Source organism: Xenopus laevis, chromosome 6S (genome assembly GCF_017654675.1).
Source record: "Xenopus laevis strain J_2021 chromosome 6S, Xenopus_laevis_v10.1, whole genome shotgun sequence".
Taxonomy (NCBI): Eukaryota; Metazoa; Chordata; class Amphibia; order Anura; family Pipidae; genus Xenopus; species Xenopus laevis.
In genome coordinates, this window is record NC_054382.1 from 59703563 (window position 1) to 59723800 (window position 20238).

At 39.8% G+C, this 20238-nt stretch overlaps 1 protein-coding gene across 1 annotated transcript in view; it reads left to right on the forward strand.

The window, feature by feature from the left end:
• ccdc127.S (coiled-coil domain containing 127 S homeolog) overlaps positions 1-7095 on the forward strand; it is a 32003-nt gene extending 24908 nt beyond the window's left edge. The window contains exons 2-3 of the mRNA XM_018269375.2: positions 607-723; positions 6253-7095. Of these exons, the coding sequence (XP_018124864.1) occupies positions 609-723; positions 6253-6938 (801 nt within the window). The 5' untranslated portion in view covers positions 607-608 and the 3' untranslated portion in view covers positions 6939-7095. The remainder of the gene's footprint in view (positions 1-606; positions 724-6252) is intronic.
• Positions 7096-20238: the final 13143 nt, after the last annotated feature.

The window sequence follows — 20238 nt, forward strand, 5'->3', positions numbered from 1 at the left end:
ACAGCCATGAGACTATATGAAGGGAAGTTTTAGATATGGGATCGTTAAATTGATGTTTTGTTTGACTTGTCATATTTACCTATGCTAAAAATAAACAGTTTCTTGGTTGTTTAATTCTCCTTCCTCTCCTCCTTCCTTAAAAAGGAGACTAGAGCATGCATCTGCCTGTTTAGTAGGCAACCGTACTGTTGTCATGAACACAAAATCCCAGTGTTTCCACAGCTATCCCAGCAAAATGTGCCTTTTGTGCTGTAATTTCCTCTGTTTCTTAAGTAAATTGCAGTCAGGTGAAAGTGAACAAAAGAGGAAGAATTTCAAAATTTGCAAACAGAATCTTCTTGAATAAAGAAAGTGCCTCAATGTGTAATCTGCCACATACTGTAGTACCCATAGTAAAAATGATTTACTTATGCTGTACAGACAGAAATTATTGACAATCGCTTGACTGGGCTTGTACTTTACAAACTGAAATATATATTTAAATATTTATTTAATTTGTTTTAATACATTTTGCAGTAATTGTTCTGTAATTTTGGAACTTAACCTGTATTCCTTATATTTATTGTCTTCCTTATATTTATTGTCTTCCTGTATATATATCTACAGCAATGAATAACTTAAATGACCCCCCACAGTGGAATATTGACCCAAATGAAGATGGAAGGGAAGGAAGTAAATGGAATTATGCTCTCTTGGTTCCCATGCTTGGACTGGCTGCTTTTCGTGAGTCTTGTTTTTTTTGTTTGTTTGTTTTTTTTTTTGTAAGTTTTTATTTAACATTTTAATTTTTCCAACAGTACAGAGGGGAGACCCCCTTAGTCAACTAAGGGATAGAAAAGAAGAAGAGAGTAGAGAGAGAGTGAAGAGAAGGAGGGGAGAGCTGGGGGAGGTTACCAAGCTGAAAACAGACCTAAAGTCCTCCTGCATCTTACTAGTTTTGGGGCCCTGTTGTGGCAATGTGTTTGCTTCCAGTCTTTTTCCCCAGATGGCATCAAATTTATCAGAGCATCCATGGGCCAGGTAAACCATTTGGGTAGGGAGTTATTGATGAGCTTTTTCCAAAAGTTTAATGCTGGCGGCCCCATGGATTTCCACTGTAGCAGTATTGCTTTTTTTGCATAATAAAACAGTTGCAAGTAACACAATTTGGCTGAGGGTCTCAACGGTAATGCTTCTGTAATACCTAGAAGACAGAGGCTTGGTGACAGTACATTGGGAAGTGCTAAACTACTCTCAGCATATGCGAGAACCTCCCGCCAGAAACCTTGGATTACTGGGCATTCCCAGAAGACATGGAAGAAAGTACCCACAACATTAAGGCACTTGGGATACTGGTCTGAGACTCCGGGGTAAATCCTGGCTAATCTTTGTGGGGCGAGATTTACTCTGTTAAGAAATTTGGTCTGTATGTACCTGTCCCTACTAGAGATAGTAAGTTTGGGTACTAAAGCTATGGCATCTTTCCCTAGGTCTGGGATGTCATCACACCAGTATTGTTTGATTTTGTTCAGTTGGGTTGTGTTTGATTTCATCAATATAATGTAGATCTAGGTTAGCGCTTTTGTCAAATCTGGTCGGCGGAGGTATAGTTCCACCTTGGTTTCTGTGACCTCAAATGGTCATACGAGGAATTGAGATTGAAAGGCATGCTTTAACTGAAAGTATCTAAACAGCATATTTGCAGGGAGTTGGAATTCATTTTGAAGTATATTGAATTGTTTACAATCCCCATTGACTATAATATCTCCTAGTGTTTTGACTCCTGCGGCCGCCCATCTAGCAGAATCTGGGAACGAATTAAAGTGTGGGAGGTATTTATTTCGCAGATAGGCGTCCATTTGGACCAGACTGGTTATTTGTTCTGGGTGATTTTGAGTGCCGCCTGAAAGGTTTTCACTACTGTTCTAATTGGGGGCTTTGTTCTGTATAGTGGGGAGATACCCCTATAGAGCAATTTAGTTAGGGCCTCTAGAGAACCTACAATAGTGGCTTCAAGTACAAGTGCTCGGTTGTCTAGTTGTGGAGCTAGCCACCAGTGTGCAAAGACCAGCTGGCTGGCCAAAAAGTATTTCTCAAAGTTAGGTAGGGCCAGTCCACCACCCGTTAGCGGGGTTTAAAGTGTTGGTAGGGCCAGTCTGGATCCATATCCGTGTCTGCTTACCATATCTAAGCTTTAAAAGGTATCATTACATAGATAAATTGGCCCCTGCATTGTTTACATCTCAAATTCAGACTGTAATCTTCTGTATTGTTCACACATGTAATCCCCCCTGCATTGTTCACACCTGTGACACCTCTATTGTTCACATCCCTAAAACCCTGTACTGTTCACACCTGAGACCCAGACTAAAATTACCAACATTGTTCACCTGTTCAAGCTCATACAAACTGCTGGAAGGGCACCAGCATTGTGTCATTGTATGTAGTACATATAAGCATGATCCTGATAGGTTTCCCTGTCTCCTGCTCTGTTCTACCTTCCCTATGCTCCCTGTGTGTGCCATACTCTGCCCGTGTGTGCTCTGCTCTGCCTGTGGAACATAAGCATGGTTCAAGGAAAAATATAGAATCAATACAGCTCCAGGCAGTAATTTTCAACTGCAATGTGTTTTATTCAGCAGTGCAGGCACACTACATGTTTCGGGCGGAGCCCTTTATCAAGTGTGACCCTTGTGACACTTGATAAAGGGCTCCGCCCGAAACATGTAGTGTGCCTGCACTGCTGAATAAAACACATTGCAGTTGAAAATTACTGCCTGGAGCTGTATTGATTCTATATTTTTCCTTGAATTATGCACATGGGGTGTAACACAGACACCTACTGAATCTTACAGCAATAAAGTGAAGAAATTGGAGGCTGAATCATACCTACTCTATTAACATAAGCATGGTATTTGTTCTGGGGGTTTGTTATCATTTGGAAATTATTGTTCAGGGCCCCTAAGGTGTTAAATCATGTGCTGGGGTATCTGTGTTATCCACAGGGTACAGTGGAGGAACTACAGAGGGGGCAGTGGGTGTTATTGTACCAGGGTACCGTATATACTCGAGTATAAGCCGACCGAGTATAAGCCGAGGTACCTAATTTTACCTTCGAAAACTTATTGACTCGAGTATAAGCCTAGACACAACTACAGCCCTGTCTCCCAGCAGCGCACATTCCGCCAAAGCGCCCCCCCCCCCAGCGATCAACCGGACTTCTTTGCAAAGTTGATCATGACAGAGAATTGCCAAACAGATTATTGTGTGCATTGTCCCACTGTCCCACTACCATGTGCAGAGGGTGCTGTGCGATATTGCAGTCACTGTTATTCTTTCATATAACCAACAGAGGGCGCACTTTTATTCTTTCATATAACCATATAACCACTACCATGTGCAGAGGGTGCTGTGCGATATTGCCATCACTATTAATCTTTCATATAACCAACAGATGGTGCTGTGTGATATTGCAGTCACTGTTATTCTTTCATATAACCAACAGAGGGCGCACTTTTATTCTTTCATATAACCAACAGAGGGTGCTATGTGATATTGCAGTCACTTATTCTTTCATGTAACCAACAGATGGCGCTGTGTGATATTGCAGTCACTGTTATTCTTTCATATAACCAACAGAGGGCGCACTGTTATTCTTTCATATAACCAACAGAGGGCGCTGTGTAATATTGCAGTCACTGTTATTCTTTCATATAACCAACAGATGGCGCTGTGTGATTTTGCAGTCACTGTTATTCTTTCATATAACCAACAGAGGGCGCACTTTTATTCTTTCATGTAACCAACAGATGGCGCTGTGTGATATTGCAGTCACTGTTATTCTTTCATATAACCAACAGAGGGCGCACTTTTATTCTTTCATGTAACCAACAGATGGCGCTGTGTGATATTGCAGTCACTGTTATTCTTTCATATAACCAACAGAGGGCGCACTGTTATTCTTTCATATAACCAACAGAGGGTGCTGTGTGATATTGCAGTCACTGTTATTCTTTCATATAACCAACAGAGGGCGCACTGTTATTCTTTCATATAACCAACAGAGGGCGCTGTGTGATATTGCAGTCTCTCCCCAAGCGAACTGTTGGTATAGGAATGATTAAAAGTGACTGCAATCTGAGCTACTGCCCACTGACTCGAGTATAAGCCGAGGTAGACTTTTTCAGCACATTTTGGATGCTGAAAAACTCGGCTTATACGCGTGTATATACGGTATATCTTAATATGACTTTGTATTTTTCACATGCATTGAGCACGTTTTTATTTGGTGTGTTACCACAATTAATGTGGACATGGTCTTGTGGTAACATGGGTGTGGTTTAAGTGGGTGTGGTTTAAAAACAGTGAGTGGCTAACACTGGGTATTATTGGCCCTTCACCATGTAGGCCAGAAAAATTCCAGCCCTCGGTACCACAGAAGTTGGACAGCACTGATCTATAGGAAAGATTAAGGACTTATCATAATTGACTTTAAATTGCCAAAGTTTGTTAGCAACCTTTCAGGGCTTGGAAGGAGCCCCTGGAATCTGCCAGATATAAAAGCATATCATCGGCGTATAATGATACTTTCTCCTCCAAATCTCCAAGTGGAGCCACACAATTTCTCTCCCGTATCGTGATAGCTAATGGCTCAATAGCAAGGGCAAAAAGCAGAGGTGATAATGGATAGCCCTGCCTTGTTCCCTCCTCAAATTTACAACTGCCGAAAGTGCACCGGCCACCAAGACTTTTGCTTGAAGTGGTGCATAGACTGTCTCGAGTTCTGTAGCTATTGTCCCTGTGAAGACTGGGGTATCTATAGTGTCTAGGAAGGCTCGCATACCATCGGGTATCTGAGTTGTTTGAAAATCATAGAGGGTTTGATAGTAACATTTCTGACTTAGCAGTGGTCATGGAGCCATCCTCCAGTTGTAGCTCCTTGAGGACCCAGTAGGGTGTTTCACCCCTGGCTAACATGGTATGTAGTTTAATATTTTTGTCACCCTTGTCATACCAGTGGGCAGCCCTGTACAACTCAGCTTGAGTGAATTTTTCTGTATACAGTAGGTTAACATCTCTTTGGCACTCATTGAGCCTATGCGCACTGAAGTCATTGACCTCCTCCACTAGGGCATTCTCAGCTTGCGCCAGTTTGTCCTGTGCTTGTAGTAGGGATTCCTCACGTGTCTGTCTAGCTTGTTTGATTAGAGAGATGTGCATGTCTCTAGTATAAGCTTTCCCTGCACCCCAAGACAACGTTAGCCTGCGATGTGTCCCCAGCATAGAGTCAGCAGGGGGAAAGATGTTCCAACACATATTTATGGGATATTCATGGGAGCCGCCACCCACTGGGGCTCCTTGGGTGTGCATCAAGCTCCGAGGTGACCCTCCAACTTCCCAGCCATGTATCTGAGTTATCTCCGTGCCCCCCAGCTCAAGAGTCAGAAAGGAGAGAAGAACAGAGCATAAGAGAACATCCCGAATAACTCCCCCCCCCCTCCCGGTATCCTCCCCCTAACTAGAAGATATATTTTCACAAACATAATATAGATATCAATACACACATGCACATGAAAAAATAACAGTGCTTACTGCTTTTGAATTAGGAAACACTTAACAAGTGTACAAGACTTTTGTATCACCGTCACAATTACCTGCTTCACTACTCTTCACAACCCATTTTAAAACAGCACCTGTCTTCTCTTACTACAAGCCTTCTCATCCTCTTAATTATTGCAACAGTTAAGGTAGACATTAAGTTCAGTTGGGCAACATTCAGAGAATCCAGAACTACCATCCTTTGTAGCATTTGCATGATTTGGCCTTCAGATGAGATGAAATTTCCATTGTTTTTATATGGTTGATTGCTCAGGACTACTGCAGTGACATTTTTTTTAAATGTTGGTTTTGGGGATATTAGGCAGTTGTGTAAATTGCAGGAAAATATACACTTTGGAAAACACAGGCTCTACTGCATTTTTACTGTAATTTATCCACATAATCCAAATTTTTAACAATGATTTTCCTTGTATGTAATAACAAAACAGTAACTTGTATTTGATCCAAACTAAGATATAATTCATTCTTATTGGAAGCAAAACCCAGCCTATTGGGCTTATTTAATGTTTACATGATTTTCTAGTAGACTTAAGGTATGAGTTACAGAAATATACGTTATCCGGAATCCCTAGGTCCAGAGCATTCTGGATAACATGTCCAATACCATTAGTTATATTTATGTTTTACTTCTTTTTATGTTTTATTTTAAATCAGGTTGGATCTGGTCAAAGGAATCCAAGAATGAAATTTCAAAAGCAAAATCAGAGTGCAGCATGAAACTGGAAAGTGCTCAAAAAGACCTTGAAGCAAAATATCGAGATACTATCGCAGAAAGCCGTCATATAATCGCTCACTTGGAAATCGAGCTAGAGAAGGAGAAAAATCGAACTCTCAGCTATCGTAGAGCCATTATTTCCCAGGGGCAGAAACTTGTGGAGGAAAGAAAACTATTTGAACAAGAGAGAGAGGCACATAGTCTGGAGAAACAAGCTGTACAAGAATCTGGTGCAGCAGGAGCTTTATACAGGAGCTACACCTTGAAAGAGGAAGAATGGCAAAAAAAGGCCACTAGTCTGCTGAAGGAATTTGAGGAGTCACTCAAGAAGAGGCAGAATATATTTTGTAGCCTGGTAGTACCGAGAAAGGAACGCTTAGAAATAGAAAAGAATATGTTAATAAGAGCTGTTACTGACCCAGTTGCAGCTGAATTAGACATGGAAGTGGGATTGGTCGACATATTTAAACATGATACTCACTGTGCTTCCTTTACAAACACCAATAAGCGTAGAAATGGTAGGCTAATGTGGCTTTACCTCAAGTATTGGGAGCTTGCAATAGATCGTAATAAGTTCAAGAAAGTTGAAAAAGCCATTATAGGAGAAACAAAGCGTTCATCCTAGTTTTACATATTTTATATTTTTAGAGAGATACATTTGGGAATGGAAAAGTATTACATTTGAGATAAGGAACAATGAATTTAAAGACTTTTTATTGTGTCTGGACATTAACAGATGAAAAATCCATAAATGGCTATTAAAAATGATCTGTTCACCAACACTGTAAACGGTTCTAATCTGATACATTAGTATATTAAAGGCATCTGTTATAATTGATACAATAGTTGCATAGATGCTGCTGAGAAATGTATGAACAAACCAAATGTAACAATTCAGAGTCTGCTGTGAGAAAGAAGTTTAAAGGGGTGGTTCACCTTTAAAGTAACTTTTATTATGTTATAGAACAACCAATTCTAAGCAACTTGTCATTATTTATTTTTTATTGTTATTTGTCTTTTTCTTCTGATTCTTTGCAGCTTTCAAATGGGCGTCGCTGTACCCTTCTAAAAAAACAAATGCTCTATAAGGCTACAAATGTATTGTTATTGCTACTTTTTATTGCTGAGCCTTCTATTCAGACTCTCTCCTATTCTTATTCCAGTCCTTATGCAAATCAATGCATAGGTAAAAAAATAGAAAGCAGTTAGAAAAATTTAAATATTTCTGCTGTATCTGAAGACAACTGAACTTCATAAAATGTATTTGGAAGGTAAAATACTCCTTTAAAGTGTATTTTTAAATTTGTTTTTTGAAGATATAAAATGCCAGTAACACAGGGAATGGAAGTACCCTTTTTTGGTTTACTTGGTTTAAAATACATACTGCATATTGGCAGGTTGTGTGTGTGACATATTTATTTTCATATTATTTCACTTAAAACTTTTTTTTGCATATCGTAAAAAAAAAAAAATATATATATATTGCTAAGCAACATTACAACATGCATTATGCACACATTACGCAATTGTTTGTAATTTTTATTACAATTATTTACATTTGATATATTCCTAGCTATGACTCCTCAAATGAAAGCCAGAAAACCGACTCCTGTTACATGTGGAGGTTTTGGAAACCACGACCAAACTCACCTCTCAATGTTCGTGCTTTCAGACAATTTCTAGCTAAAAATAAAAAAAAATCCAAAAACTTCTAAAAGTCTGAATTAATTTAAAGCTGACATGTCACCCAGGTAGAAAAAGCTGTATAATAAAAGTACTTTTCAAATTAAACATGAAATCCAAATTCTTTTTTTTTAATTAAAGTATTCATAGCTGTAAACTCACTTAAAAAATTTCAGCTGTCACTCTAATATTGCCTGCCCCTCCTCTATGCCTTAGGCATAGAGACGAGACAGGCAATTACTTTCACTTTCCATTCAGCACTCCCCACATTCCCCCAGTTCTCTTAACTATTGCATTGTGTAACCAGTGCATTGGAATCAGACATCAGGTCCTCCATTCTGATGCACAAAGATGATGCCTTAACAATGTCCACAATATGGCTCCTGCGTCCATGCTATAATTATGAATTCCCAGACCGAAGGAAACAAGATTCAGATAATTTATACAGTGTAATTTTGCTTGACAAATGTAATAAAATAGGATTTGGAATATTTTTTTTGGGTGACCGGTCCCTTTTAAAGTAGTTCAGTTTAGATCAGCGTGGCTCCAATTAACTTCTATAGATCCTCAACATCTTTAGAAGTTTTTACTTTTTCTTTAGAGGTTTTAGTTTTTACACTTAATAAACCTCACATTTTTAAATCTTTTTAGAAATATAGGAAAACCGACTGTTTTGGGATTTGTGGGAAAATATGAAATTTGATTGTTCGTTAATGGGCTCCTAAAAGTCAAATCCAAAAAAGAAAAACAAACACTGCTTTTCACTTTAAAACCACTGATAAATGTTAATACTGCAAAGGTGCTTAGAATTATATTTTTTGATTATGCATTAGATCAGTGTTTAGGAGGAGGGCCCCTTTAATTTCTCCAAATAACAATCAGATAAAGCAAGTACACATCATCACAGTAAAATATACTAATTTAGTATCATTTAAAGACTTTTTTTTCAGTTACTTTCTATTTGTGACTGTTTGTCTAATATTGAAGAGTGCATTTAAATTTTTCACCTTCTTATGTCTTTCTGAAGCAGCTCTGGGAGGGGAGGGGTGACGACTCTATAACTGTCCTAAATTGATACATTAGTTGATACATTTCTTGTTTGTCCCTGATGAACAGAATCCCTGATTTTCATTAAAGGCAGCTGTTAGAATTGATACAATATTGCTAATATTACACAGATAGAACTGAGAAATGTTTTGACTAATATAGCAAATTGTAACAGTTCAAGGTCTGCACCTGGATCACCAGAGACAGGAACTTTAAACTTCAATTTTTGAAAAATGTTACAAAAAAATAAAAGATGGAAAGCAATTGAAAAAAGTATGTGTTTATGGTGAACAATTGGAAAAACAACTGAACTGAAAAAAAAGTGTTTGGAAGGGAAACAACCGATTTAGTGTAAATAATTTTACCCATCAATAGCAACAAATAAACATACAAGATTAACAGTTGTACCCAGTTTGCAATTCTAATTGTCTATTACACAGGGTTGACTGGATTACCAGAAGAAATCCCAGTTGGCTTAGAAGTCCAAGGTTCTTGAAAAAAGTTTGCTGCTGGTTTTTGCATCTGACAAGTTTTCACCATTGGCTGGGTTGGCTGGGACTCTTGAGATCAGGTTCTTCCTTTGGGTCCCCTGTCCAATATTGAAATTACAAAGTTATTTTATTTTACTGTTCTGTGCTGATGTAGGTGTGTATTTTAAAAGTTGTAAAATCTTGGCCTTTTTTAATTAAATATTTGTTTGCATGAGTTGTGTAAGACTTTCTGCACTTGCTCCTGAAATTCCTGAATGTATGCTTTTACTTTCAAATAGAGTGTTTTCTATTAGTAGTATTGAACAAGAAGCTAAACAATTTAAAAAACATGAAAAAATAAAAAATTAATCAATTGCAAATGATCTAGATTATCATTATCATTTGCTGTAATTTTTTTTCCAGTCTGAAAGACTGAATATTGTTTTCACTCCTCTATACCAAAGATTCATCACCTGTGGAACACCTGCACTACCCCCAGGTGACATTTTCTTAAAATACCTTTCCCTGGCCAATTCCATGCCATACTACCGGAGAGTACTGCCCCAGTGCTCCCATTAGAAGGCCCTCCCCACCCATCCCCCAATCTGGCATCTTTTTGTCCTTTTGCTTCAGTTTATTTTTTGCTCTCATTTGAAGCAAGTTTTGCTTTTTAGCCTTGGGAAAGCTTTAGGCCAGCCAAACAGCATCATATTGACTGGGGGTTTGGCCCCTGAGAACTTTTATCCCCTTAAAGGGGATGTAAAGGCTATACAATCCCAGTTTTACTTTCGTTAATGAAAAATAAATCTCCGATATACTTTAATTAAATGTGTACCGTTTTTATAATAAATCTGAATGTATGCAGTGAAATTTCTCCTTTGTTTTACTTGCTGTGACAGCTGCAGATAGGAAACTTTGGACGGTCCCTAACTGCTCTGCAGGGAAACAATCATAGTTTCAAACAGCCTGGGGGAGCCCCCCCCACACCTAACTTCCCAGAACTCGAGCAGCTTTGTTTGTTTCCCTATAAAGCAGCCTGCAACTGTGTAAAGATTTGTATCCACAGACCCAGTGCAGTTTGCATATTCTGATTATTAATCAGTCTTGCTGTATCAGCTTCAATGGCAGATATTATTTGACTTGTGCAGTTTTGATCATTTATGACGATCCCTAAGCTTACCCTCCCAACTGAAGCCCAGACCACACTGAGCATGTGCGTGGTCTTGCAAAGATGTTTGACAAAGTAACAAGATGACAGCCCCCTGCAGCCAACTTTGAAAACATAAACATAACATTTGTTTAATTAGGCTTCTGGTGCAGTAAGTTCATGTTTATATTTAGTATACAAAATACAGCATTTCTAGAATTATTGTATTTTAGTTCCACTTTAAGAATATTACCTCATTTGTATTGAGTCCCCCATGCTTCATCTTCTGGATCGGGTAGGCATGGTGGTGCTATAGCTTATATCACTTATTTGTCTTTGATGTATGTGCCCTACTGGCCAGCTTATAGCTTGTCAGTTGGCAAGTGCTCTGTCCCCCATCTGTGTGCCTTACCAGCCTGCTTAAAAAGTGTCCGGCAGCAGTGATGTGTGTAGTCCTTATACCCCTTGTGATTTTTGCAGATGGGAGAGGGAGGTGGCAGTTAGCTAAGGTATCTGTTAGTTTCATAGGTTTCAGCTGGCCCAACCCATTGGAGTGGAGGGAACTAGCCCCTGCTGGAGCCTAAGAGTTGCCCTGGCGGAGTGGGGTTAGCAGATATATATCTATTGAGGTATGTTTAGTTAGTGGTCTGAGCCTTTTGGCCTCATTTTCTTTACCCCTATAATGGGGTATCATTTTTCTTTAAATTTAGAAATTTAGGTTTTTAGAACAGCTGTCTCCATCACAAGTCTTTTCCACGGTTGAGGTATTTTACAATTTCAAAAAAATATTCTGTTTGTGTAGCGTACACCTCCTTAATGCTGCAGCTAAGACTTGCTTAAATGCAGCAGTCAATACTGGCTTAAGGGCACAACCAAGTTATATGTATGAATTGCATTTAAATATGGTAGCTGTTGTGGACATGGGTTTTGTAAAAATGGAGCAGCTGATGCCAATTCTAACTTTTATACAAAGTATTATCAGTATATACAGTATTGTCACCTGTGGAGGTTTCTTTCTTTGGGGTTTATCTGGCACATATTACATTCTGGAAATCATATTTCCTTTTGTGGAACTATTGCACTCCCATTTAGGGATATTAGCTTGCTTGTCCCAATAGTAAGACATGAAGTTGGCCAGTTAAAATGGAAAACTGTATCATACTTACAGCTTACAATTGCTTTGTAAGCCTACACATGTATTGTAATTTCTTTTATTTTTACTTTTTATCACTCATCTTTCTATTAAGGCCCTCTCTTATGCATGTTCCATTCAAATGAATATACTTCCAGTGAGGGCACTTTTTTGCCGCCCCTGGAAAATTGCGGACTGCTGCCGCCTTAGGTGAGTTTCTCAACTTGCCTCATGGCAGCAGTGCCCCTGCTTCCAGTGGATGTGAGGGCATCCACTGAGATAGAAAAATGCTTCATATTAAAAATGTGCAGTTGTGGTTTTCTCTCTGTGAAGTACTGTATTGGCTAATGGTGTTAGAAAGTTAAACAAAAGTTAAACAATTAAAGTTACCAGGAACATATTTTTGCCACCCCTGGTAATGTGGGGTGCTGCCACCTGATGTAAGATGCTCACTTTGCTTCATGGTAGCAGTACCCCTGGCAAGGACATCTTGCAGCCTAAATAGCATAATGTAGCCTTTTGGGTCTAAAGACTAATTTTTTAAAGATCGTTTTTAAAAAATCATTTTTTAAAGTAAAGGAGGAAAGCAGATCTGCTCTGATGCACATACCCCAGTTGCTCCATAGACAGGCCTGAGGTCAGTCTGTCTGGAGCTACATGGAGCCGATATTTGTGCGAATATGCATATATTTGTGGGTTTTCGCTGATATCTACTCCATGTAGCTCAGGGGTGCCAAAAAGGTAGTTTGGGATCTACCACTAGACCTTTAGACACTGTCAACAAACAGCTTGTCTAAATCACCCTTCTGTTTCATGCTTTTTATACAGATTTGTACAGTGGTGCTTCGCCAATGAGGCAAGTTGAGGCTGTCGCCTCAGGCGGCAGCACCCCACTAGGTACCAGGGGCAGCAAAAATGCTGCTCCTGGTACTTTAAGAGCGAATTTCTGGTGTGGGGGGGCAGCAGCAACTGCTGCCTCAGGCAGCGGAGGGGCCAGGATCGCCCCTGGATTTGTATTATGTTATGGTTACATAAGAAATCAGTTAGTTAAATATTCATTTTCTCATAAATCATTTATATCCGTTATAAATCAATATTTAAGTAATATTTTCCATGGAACAGAATGCTAACAAAACGTTTATGGATGTAGATCATAATGGCAAATCATGACTAAAGTAGACCTCATATTAGTAAAGTATGGGCGCTCCTGATGTAGCTCCACACAGGCTGTTGTCTGGCCCATCAATGTGCAGATAAGGGCAGATTTGCTTTTCTCCGACTATAAAAAACGCCTGTGGAGAAAAGCAGACAATCCACTGTGTGTGCCCAGGGCCTTACCAATGCAGATTCAAATTAATCAGAAAAGAGTGTGAAGTGTGATGGCTAACCATCAATAACACTCATGTATGCTGAATTTGTAGGTGCAACATGTTAAGAAAAATATGTTCCTTCCAAGGTTAGCTTGCGTTGATTGTGCTATGTACTTCCTTTCAAAACTAAATTGTGTCCATTGTGTTATGTATTTTGTACTTGAGCTCAATTCTTCATAACAGACTGAAATGGAACATTGACATATAGGGGCCGATTTACTAAGGGTCGAAGTGAACTAGAGGGAATTTTTGAATACAAAAACTTCGAATTTCGAAGTAATTTTTTGGGTACTTCGCCAACTTAAACCTGCCGAATTGCTATGTTAGCCTATGGGGACCTTCTACAACATATTGCCAGCATTTTTCTAGGTGTTTAGAAGTCGAAGTAAAATCGTACGCTCGTATGATTAAATTGTTCAGATCGTACGATTCGGAGTACGATCGGAGTACGATCGTAGGATGTTAAAAATCCTTCGAATTCTACTTTGAATATCAAAGTATGCAATTCGATGGTCGAATTTTGAAGTTTTTTCCACTTCAAAATTCGACCCTTGATAAATCTGCGCCATAGTGTATTAACTTTTGGCCAGATTGTAATGGATCTAGAATCTGATGTTCTCATAGAATTCTATGCTCCTTGGTGTGGGCTTCTCATAGAATTCTATGCTCCTTGGTGTGGGCACTGTAAGTCATTTGAGCCTAATGATCTGGGCAAAAAATACAGATCAACACAGGGCCTTATTATTGCAGTGATAGAGGTGGTGATAGAGATTTGGAAGGCTTAAGCAAGTTTATTGAAGAACACTCAGTTAAAATAAAGAGAAAGGGTGAGCTTTGAAGAAGATTGGAACAGCTTTTATTTTTTTTGTCATTGACAAGTTTAAGTGGAAGGTAATCTTAGAATTACCTTAAAATGAGGTTGGAATTGGCATTCTGAGACAGTCTGCAATTACTGTTCATCTTGTATGTGTGTATAATGTCATTAAGTTATGCCTTTACTTAAGACTCTCCTGTTCATTTTCCTGTTCAAAAATGGATAGGTGCATACCGTGCATACAAGTCAATCCGTTTAAAATAAATACTAAATGCAAATATTCTTAGAATACCATAATGCACTTCATACAACAGTTATTTTCAAGACATACTACCACTTTAAAGATACTTTTACTAGGGCCAACATAATTTTAATGTAATAAGCACTTTTATAAGTGGGTGAGACAACATTTTTCACTGTTGGAGTTTTTCTGTGAAGTTACTGATATTCTTGTTTCCTAAAAAAAAATACTTTATTTCTTTCAGCTGGCCATACACTGCTGTCAATAGCAGAATATTTTGTTAAAAAGTAATAAAAGAAAAAAGTCAAAATATTTGTGAAATTTGCATTTAGTGTACTACTTTATTTTGCACCAGAAACCCCCAATTTATTAATTTTACTCCCTTGGCCATCCATGTAGTGTTTTGACTTTGCCTTTCGTGCAAACATGTTTTTGAGAGTCTTTACCTGTGTATCTGTGTGATCAGCTTTGTGCAGATACACACTGGATGATGTCAATATGGAAACATAAAAAGGCAATTTATAATGCAGCGTGCAAAGGGCAAATAAGTCTATACCCTGCACTGCATAAGCTGCTGCAAGTTCTATGCTTTTTACACAGAGACCTTGTGGCTTGCCTTTTGGGTAAACACTTTACCCTCTGTGTCTATATTGTGAATTGGAGGCAAAGCTTTATGTAAGAAAAGTAGTTAACTTCCCCACCACCCTAAAAAAAAACAACTAAATTAGGTGCAAAACTAAGGGCTGAACTCCACGATTGTTTGACGGATAGTGTCGCTGTGATAAAACACAGACAACAAGTTGGATGTAGTTGCATGGGTCAAAATATAATGGGACTGATAGACAAATCGCAGGTATAAACCCATTCCATACAACACGACTGTCGGATGTGAATTCCACATGCTATGTCTTCATCCGACTTGTGTGTAGTTTATACCTGCATTTTTTTCTATCAGTCCCGTTATATTTGTACACATGTGACTACATGCGACTTGTCATCTGGGTTTTATTGCGGCGACACTAAGCGTCAAAAAAAGTTTGTGAAGTTACGCCCTAACCGATACTGATTTATAATCAGAAAGTCCGTAATTTTTCTCTCTCAATTGTGGAAGCATTTCTCATACTTAACATATAAAAATTCATATATTTTTCGGTTAAGCTGCTTTGAAAGCTGTCTGTGTATTCTTGAAATATTGCATTTCTCTCATTGTTTGAATGCACTTCACTGAATGAAATGTAGGTCTTTTCTGAAGTGACTTGCTACAGTAAGAAAAGAGACCGGTTCACTGTGAGACCTACTACTCACTCTCTTACAGTGAAACAGCCCCCATTCCAGCTGCACAATAAATTATTATTACTGCATCTAACAGCACCATTTAATTGTGAAATTGTAGGATTGTTTCAGAATTATTTGCCTTCCTCTTCTGCCTCTCAATTCATCTTCCAGTCTCTCATTCAATCCAGTGCCTGTTTGCTAGGGTAAATTGGACCATAGCAACCAAATAGTTGGTCCCCGACTGGAGATCTGAACAAAAAGTTAAACAACAGATTGGCATAAAATGTCAGTCTACATCAGGGGTCCACATTCAAATGTAAACATGTTGGATAGCAATATAAAAGTTTTTGGTGGTGTCCAGTGTTTGAATTGGGATTTAAAGAGTAGAGGGATGGTACGTGCAGCGCGCGTAGTGCTATGAGGCGATTCTGTGGCCTGCCCACAAATATAAGCCACGCCTGCCATTATTATAAGCCTCCCCTACCAATAGTTTCTAGTTACAGCCACTTTAATTTAAAATCATTTCGCTATTTCCATGTTTATTGACAGCACAACAAATTAGTTTAACAGCAATCAACATGTCACATTAACACTAACACTAACCTGGCACAATTGCAATTTCATGTAGAACTACCCCCAGAATTCATAGCACAATGGCACAACTGCAATTTCATGTTTAAATACCCACAGAATTCATAGCACAATGGCACAACTGCAATTTCATGTAGAACTACCCCCAGAATTCATAGCACAATGGCACAACTGCAATTTCATGCCTAAATACCCTCAGAATTCATAGCACAATTGCAATTTCATGTATAAATACCCACAGAATTCATAGCACAATGGCACAATTGCAATTTCCACATGCAACTGTCAGCAGTCTTTAAGTGGAGTGGAAAAATAAAAATGAAATGAAGAGGAAGCTACGTGTTTTTTCTATACATAAAAACATAAAAGGGATATGATATTTAAGCAAGATTTAAAAACATGTGATTCAGGTGAACGTTGCCTTTCTTAAAGAGTTAGCAAATTGCATTGGCTAAATGAGAAAGCCAGTTCTATAATATATTCTGGTTTGGATGGAATTAATGAATTAGCAAAATTGCAATTTCATGTATAAATACCCACAGAATTCATAGCACAATATCAACCACTGCCATTTAGCTGTTGCTAAACCACAACTCCCATCATCCCCTCCCAACACAACGGGATGATGGGTGCTGTTGGGTATGAGTGAGACAGATATTCTTTCATGCAGCTAACTGTTAAACTAAAGAGCAAGTTAGGGCTTCCCCTATCCCAGTACGGGCTCCCAGCAGCAATGGCTTCATGCAGCTCCCCTCTCCTTGTGCTGTCACCCACCCTCCTTTCTACCGATCTCCCCCACAGCGTACCTGGCTCCTTCTAAATGGCTTGTGCCCTTGAATTCCTCACTCTTTGCTTTTTTTGGTGGGCCCACGTAGCTGGTAAGCAAAATCCTCTCCCCCCTCCTTTGTCCCTTTGCTGCCTGTGCTCACTGCTTCCTCTTGCTGCTGATTGCAGGACATCGGAGCAGCCAGAGACAGGATGTGCTAGGATTAGCTGCAGTGGCAAAATGAAGGCACGTGCACTCGCCCCAGTAATGCTGCAATATGGGGGTGGCCCTTAAGTACTTTCTAGGAGGAATAACATTGGTGGGAACACCCACCAGCAGAGCACGAGTACAGGTGCTCATGCAGTCCATTTTAAAGGAATGCGCACACTCTTACCAGCGGTGGGAACATGCAGCCAGTACAGGCAGAGAGCATGAGTACAGGTGCTCATGCAGTCCAATTTTAAAGGAATGCGCACACCAGTGCTGCTGAGACCCGGGGAAAAAAACACTCCGGTATGCTGACCCTTACCATCCCGCCAGAGGGGATGGAATTTAGTGATAAAAAAGAAGTGGCGGGATGCCATCCCGCTGCATCCCACCCCAATTCCAGCACTGGGCCAAATAAGGGCTGTGATTGGCTATTGGTAGTACACATGGTTTTTATGCACCTAAAACTTGCCTCCTAGCCTGGAATTCAAAAATAAGCACCTGCTCACTGGGAGCAACATTTGAGGGGTTGGGAGCAACGTTTTGCTCACAAGCCAATGGTTGTGGATCACTGGTCTACATCATAATAAAAGTTTATTAAGGTGAACAAGTGAAAGGCAACTAATGTAGCAGATTGTAACTGTTCAGAATCTGCACTGCACCTTGATCACTGAGCTTGCCAGACTGAGACAGAAAATATTAAAGTAATTGGAGAAACATATTATTATCTGTGACCGATTGGCAGTGAAGGAACCACACAGCGGATAATGCAACAGAAGGTGTAGCTTAGCCTTTAATGGCAGTTTGTTTAAGGAAGTACAGACTGTCGCTTTTCAAGGCTTACACAAAACAAAATAAAGCATAAAATAAAATCCTACTCCTGTCTGGAGACTAACTAAACAGAAAGGTTCCCTTTCTAACCCGCCGGTCAGCTATGCTGATTCCGACACACACAAAATAACAAGGGTATTCACCTTCTGAGTACACGGCAGCTTTTGTCAGAGCACTTTCGCTGGAGCTCCCATCTCCTCTCACTGGGCTCTCTGTCTGCTCAAAAACACAAACTTTTAACACTCAGCAGCTAGGTTAATTGGCAGCCCATGCACCTGCTTGCCTGACAGAATTAACCCTAGAGCTGCTGGAAGAAACATTGCTTCTTTTGCCTACAAATTCCCCCACTCTGCCACATATCCCTGAGCATTTTCTGACTGACTCACCCCATACTGTATATGAGAAGACTGGACAGACATTGCCTAAAAGCCAGACCCTAAACAATGCACCAGCTATGGCCACATTCGCAATGCCATGTATAAAAGTTGATTAAAACCAAAGGGAACACCGACAACTGGCCTAAAGAGATAATGTGAACCTCAGAGTAATAGACAATGATTGATATTATTTAATAAAATTCCGTAAATAGACCCAAGAACTGCAGCACAGGAGTAGCAGAATACAAAGTATTGCTTATCTTAAACATAACCCTGTCATCAAACCATAATTTTATGTAGTGAATTACCTATTGCAGATCACTGTATCTTAAGCAAGTCTACAAGTCTGAATAGTATATTTCACAATATAAATAAATAGACATACTGGCAGTGTCAGTGTCATTTAGACATAAATATATATACAGTCATATGAAAACATTTGATTTAAGTCCTAGGCATCAGCAGACAATAATAAATATAATTTTTCTGTGTAATTAACTTATGATAAAAAAATTATGCTGATTGGAGCAACATTCCAGAGGATATATTTACAAAAAAAGATCCTATTTACAAGTTATTCTGAATTGAGAAAGCCAGTTGGATGACTGGTGAAATTTCTTCAAGGAAAAAAAGCAGCAAGTCCAGTTGATTTTACTTATCTCTACAGATATACCATGACCTGGATGAATGAGACTTTTAAACATTGCTAAGAAATATTTTGCAGATTTTCACTATATTCGGCAATGGCTAACAAACAACATTCTATGTGAATGTTGCTTTAAATATTCATATTTGCTAAAGTTTGGAAAAAAAAATGCATTTGCTTACCCACAAGCCAGCCATCTGGCAACTCTCCCCAGGTGAAGAGACTGTGGAGAACTGACTTGCGCTGCATAGTGGCTTCGTGGATACTTCTGGGAAACCTAGAAGCTTGGATAGTCCACCTGGACACTGATGGCGTGTTTCCAATGGCAGAAATTGTGTGAGTTGAACATGAGTGCAGGTCTGCAGGCAATGTGAAAAATGGCAAATATGTTAAAAACCATGCTTTACATTTATCCACTCTGCCTTGGCTGATTGTAAAGAAAAGAACCCTTACCACTAGTTTGAATCCGGCTGAAGGTGGGCTAGCTCATGGTGATGTGGCATGAAGAGACCTAATGAATCGTTGCATGGACCAGCACTACAAGCAATTTGCCCATCCAGGGAAATGCCTGCGATCACATGTTCTAACTTCTGCCTGACAAGGGCATAGAGTTGGACTGTGGCAGTGAGGTCATACAGGGAGAGATTTTCCCTCCTGATAACATGAGGCTTTATAAGAGTTGGTGTAACGATCTGTTACCTGGGATCCCGGAGGAGGACAGCTGGTCCTAGGCAGACAGATGGCAACTGGAATTCCTCTACGGCTCCGGTCTTCAACGACGCCCTTTTGGGGCCCCGGACTTTCTGCGGCGGAGTCAGCAAAGGAGCCAAGCGTGTTAGCCAAAAGCGAAGTATCCAAGGATCAGGCAAAGGCGTAGTCAATTACAGGCAGTGGTCGGTTTCAGGAAGCAGAGAAGCGAAGTACCAAGGGATAAGGCAAAAGCGTCAAGCAGTGGTCGGTCCGGGCAGCGAAGGTACAAGGTTAAATTAACAGGCCAAGGGTCGAATAAACAGGAAAGCAGGCAAACGGGGCTTGAGCAGGAACTGTGGAAACAGAAGCCAGCTTGGGCAATGTGAGGAGGAAGAGGAAGGTATTTAAGGGGACAGGAACCAATCAGGAGCAAGCTGAGGAAGACAGACAGATCAGGGACCAATAGGAAGCCAGGCGCCCAATTTAGAGGTCATAGCTCCTCAGTGTTTTGGCGGGAGCATCCATTTTGTCGTGCACCGGTGTTTATGCGCCGGCGCCTAAGTTGACGCGCTCTAGCGTTTATGCGCTGGCGCGCTGCCGGTGTTACAGTTGGTCTAAGATATCTAAAGATGAAGGTG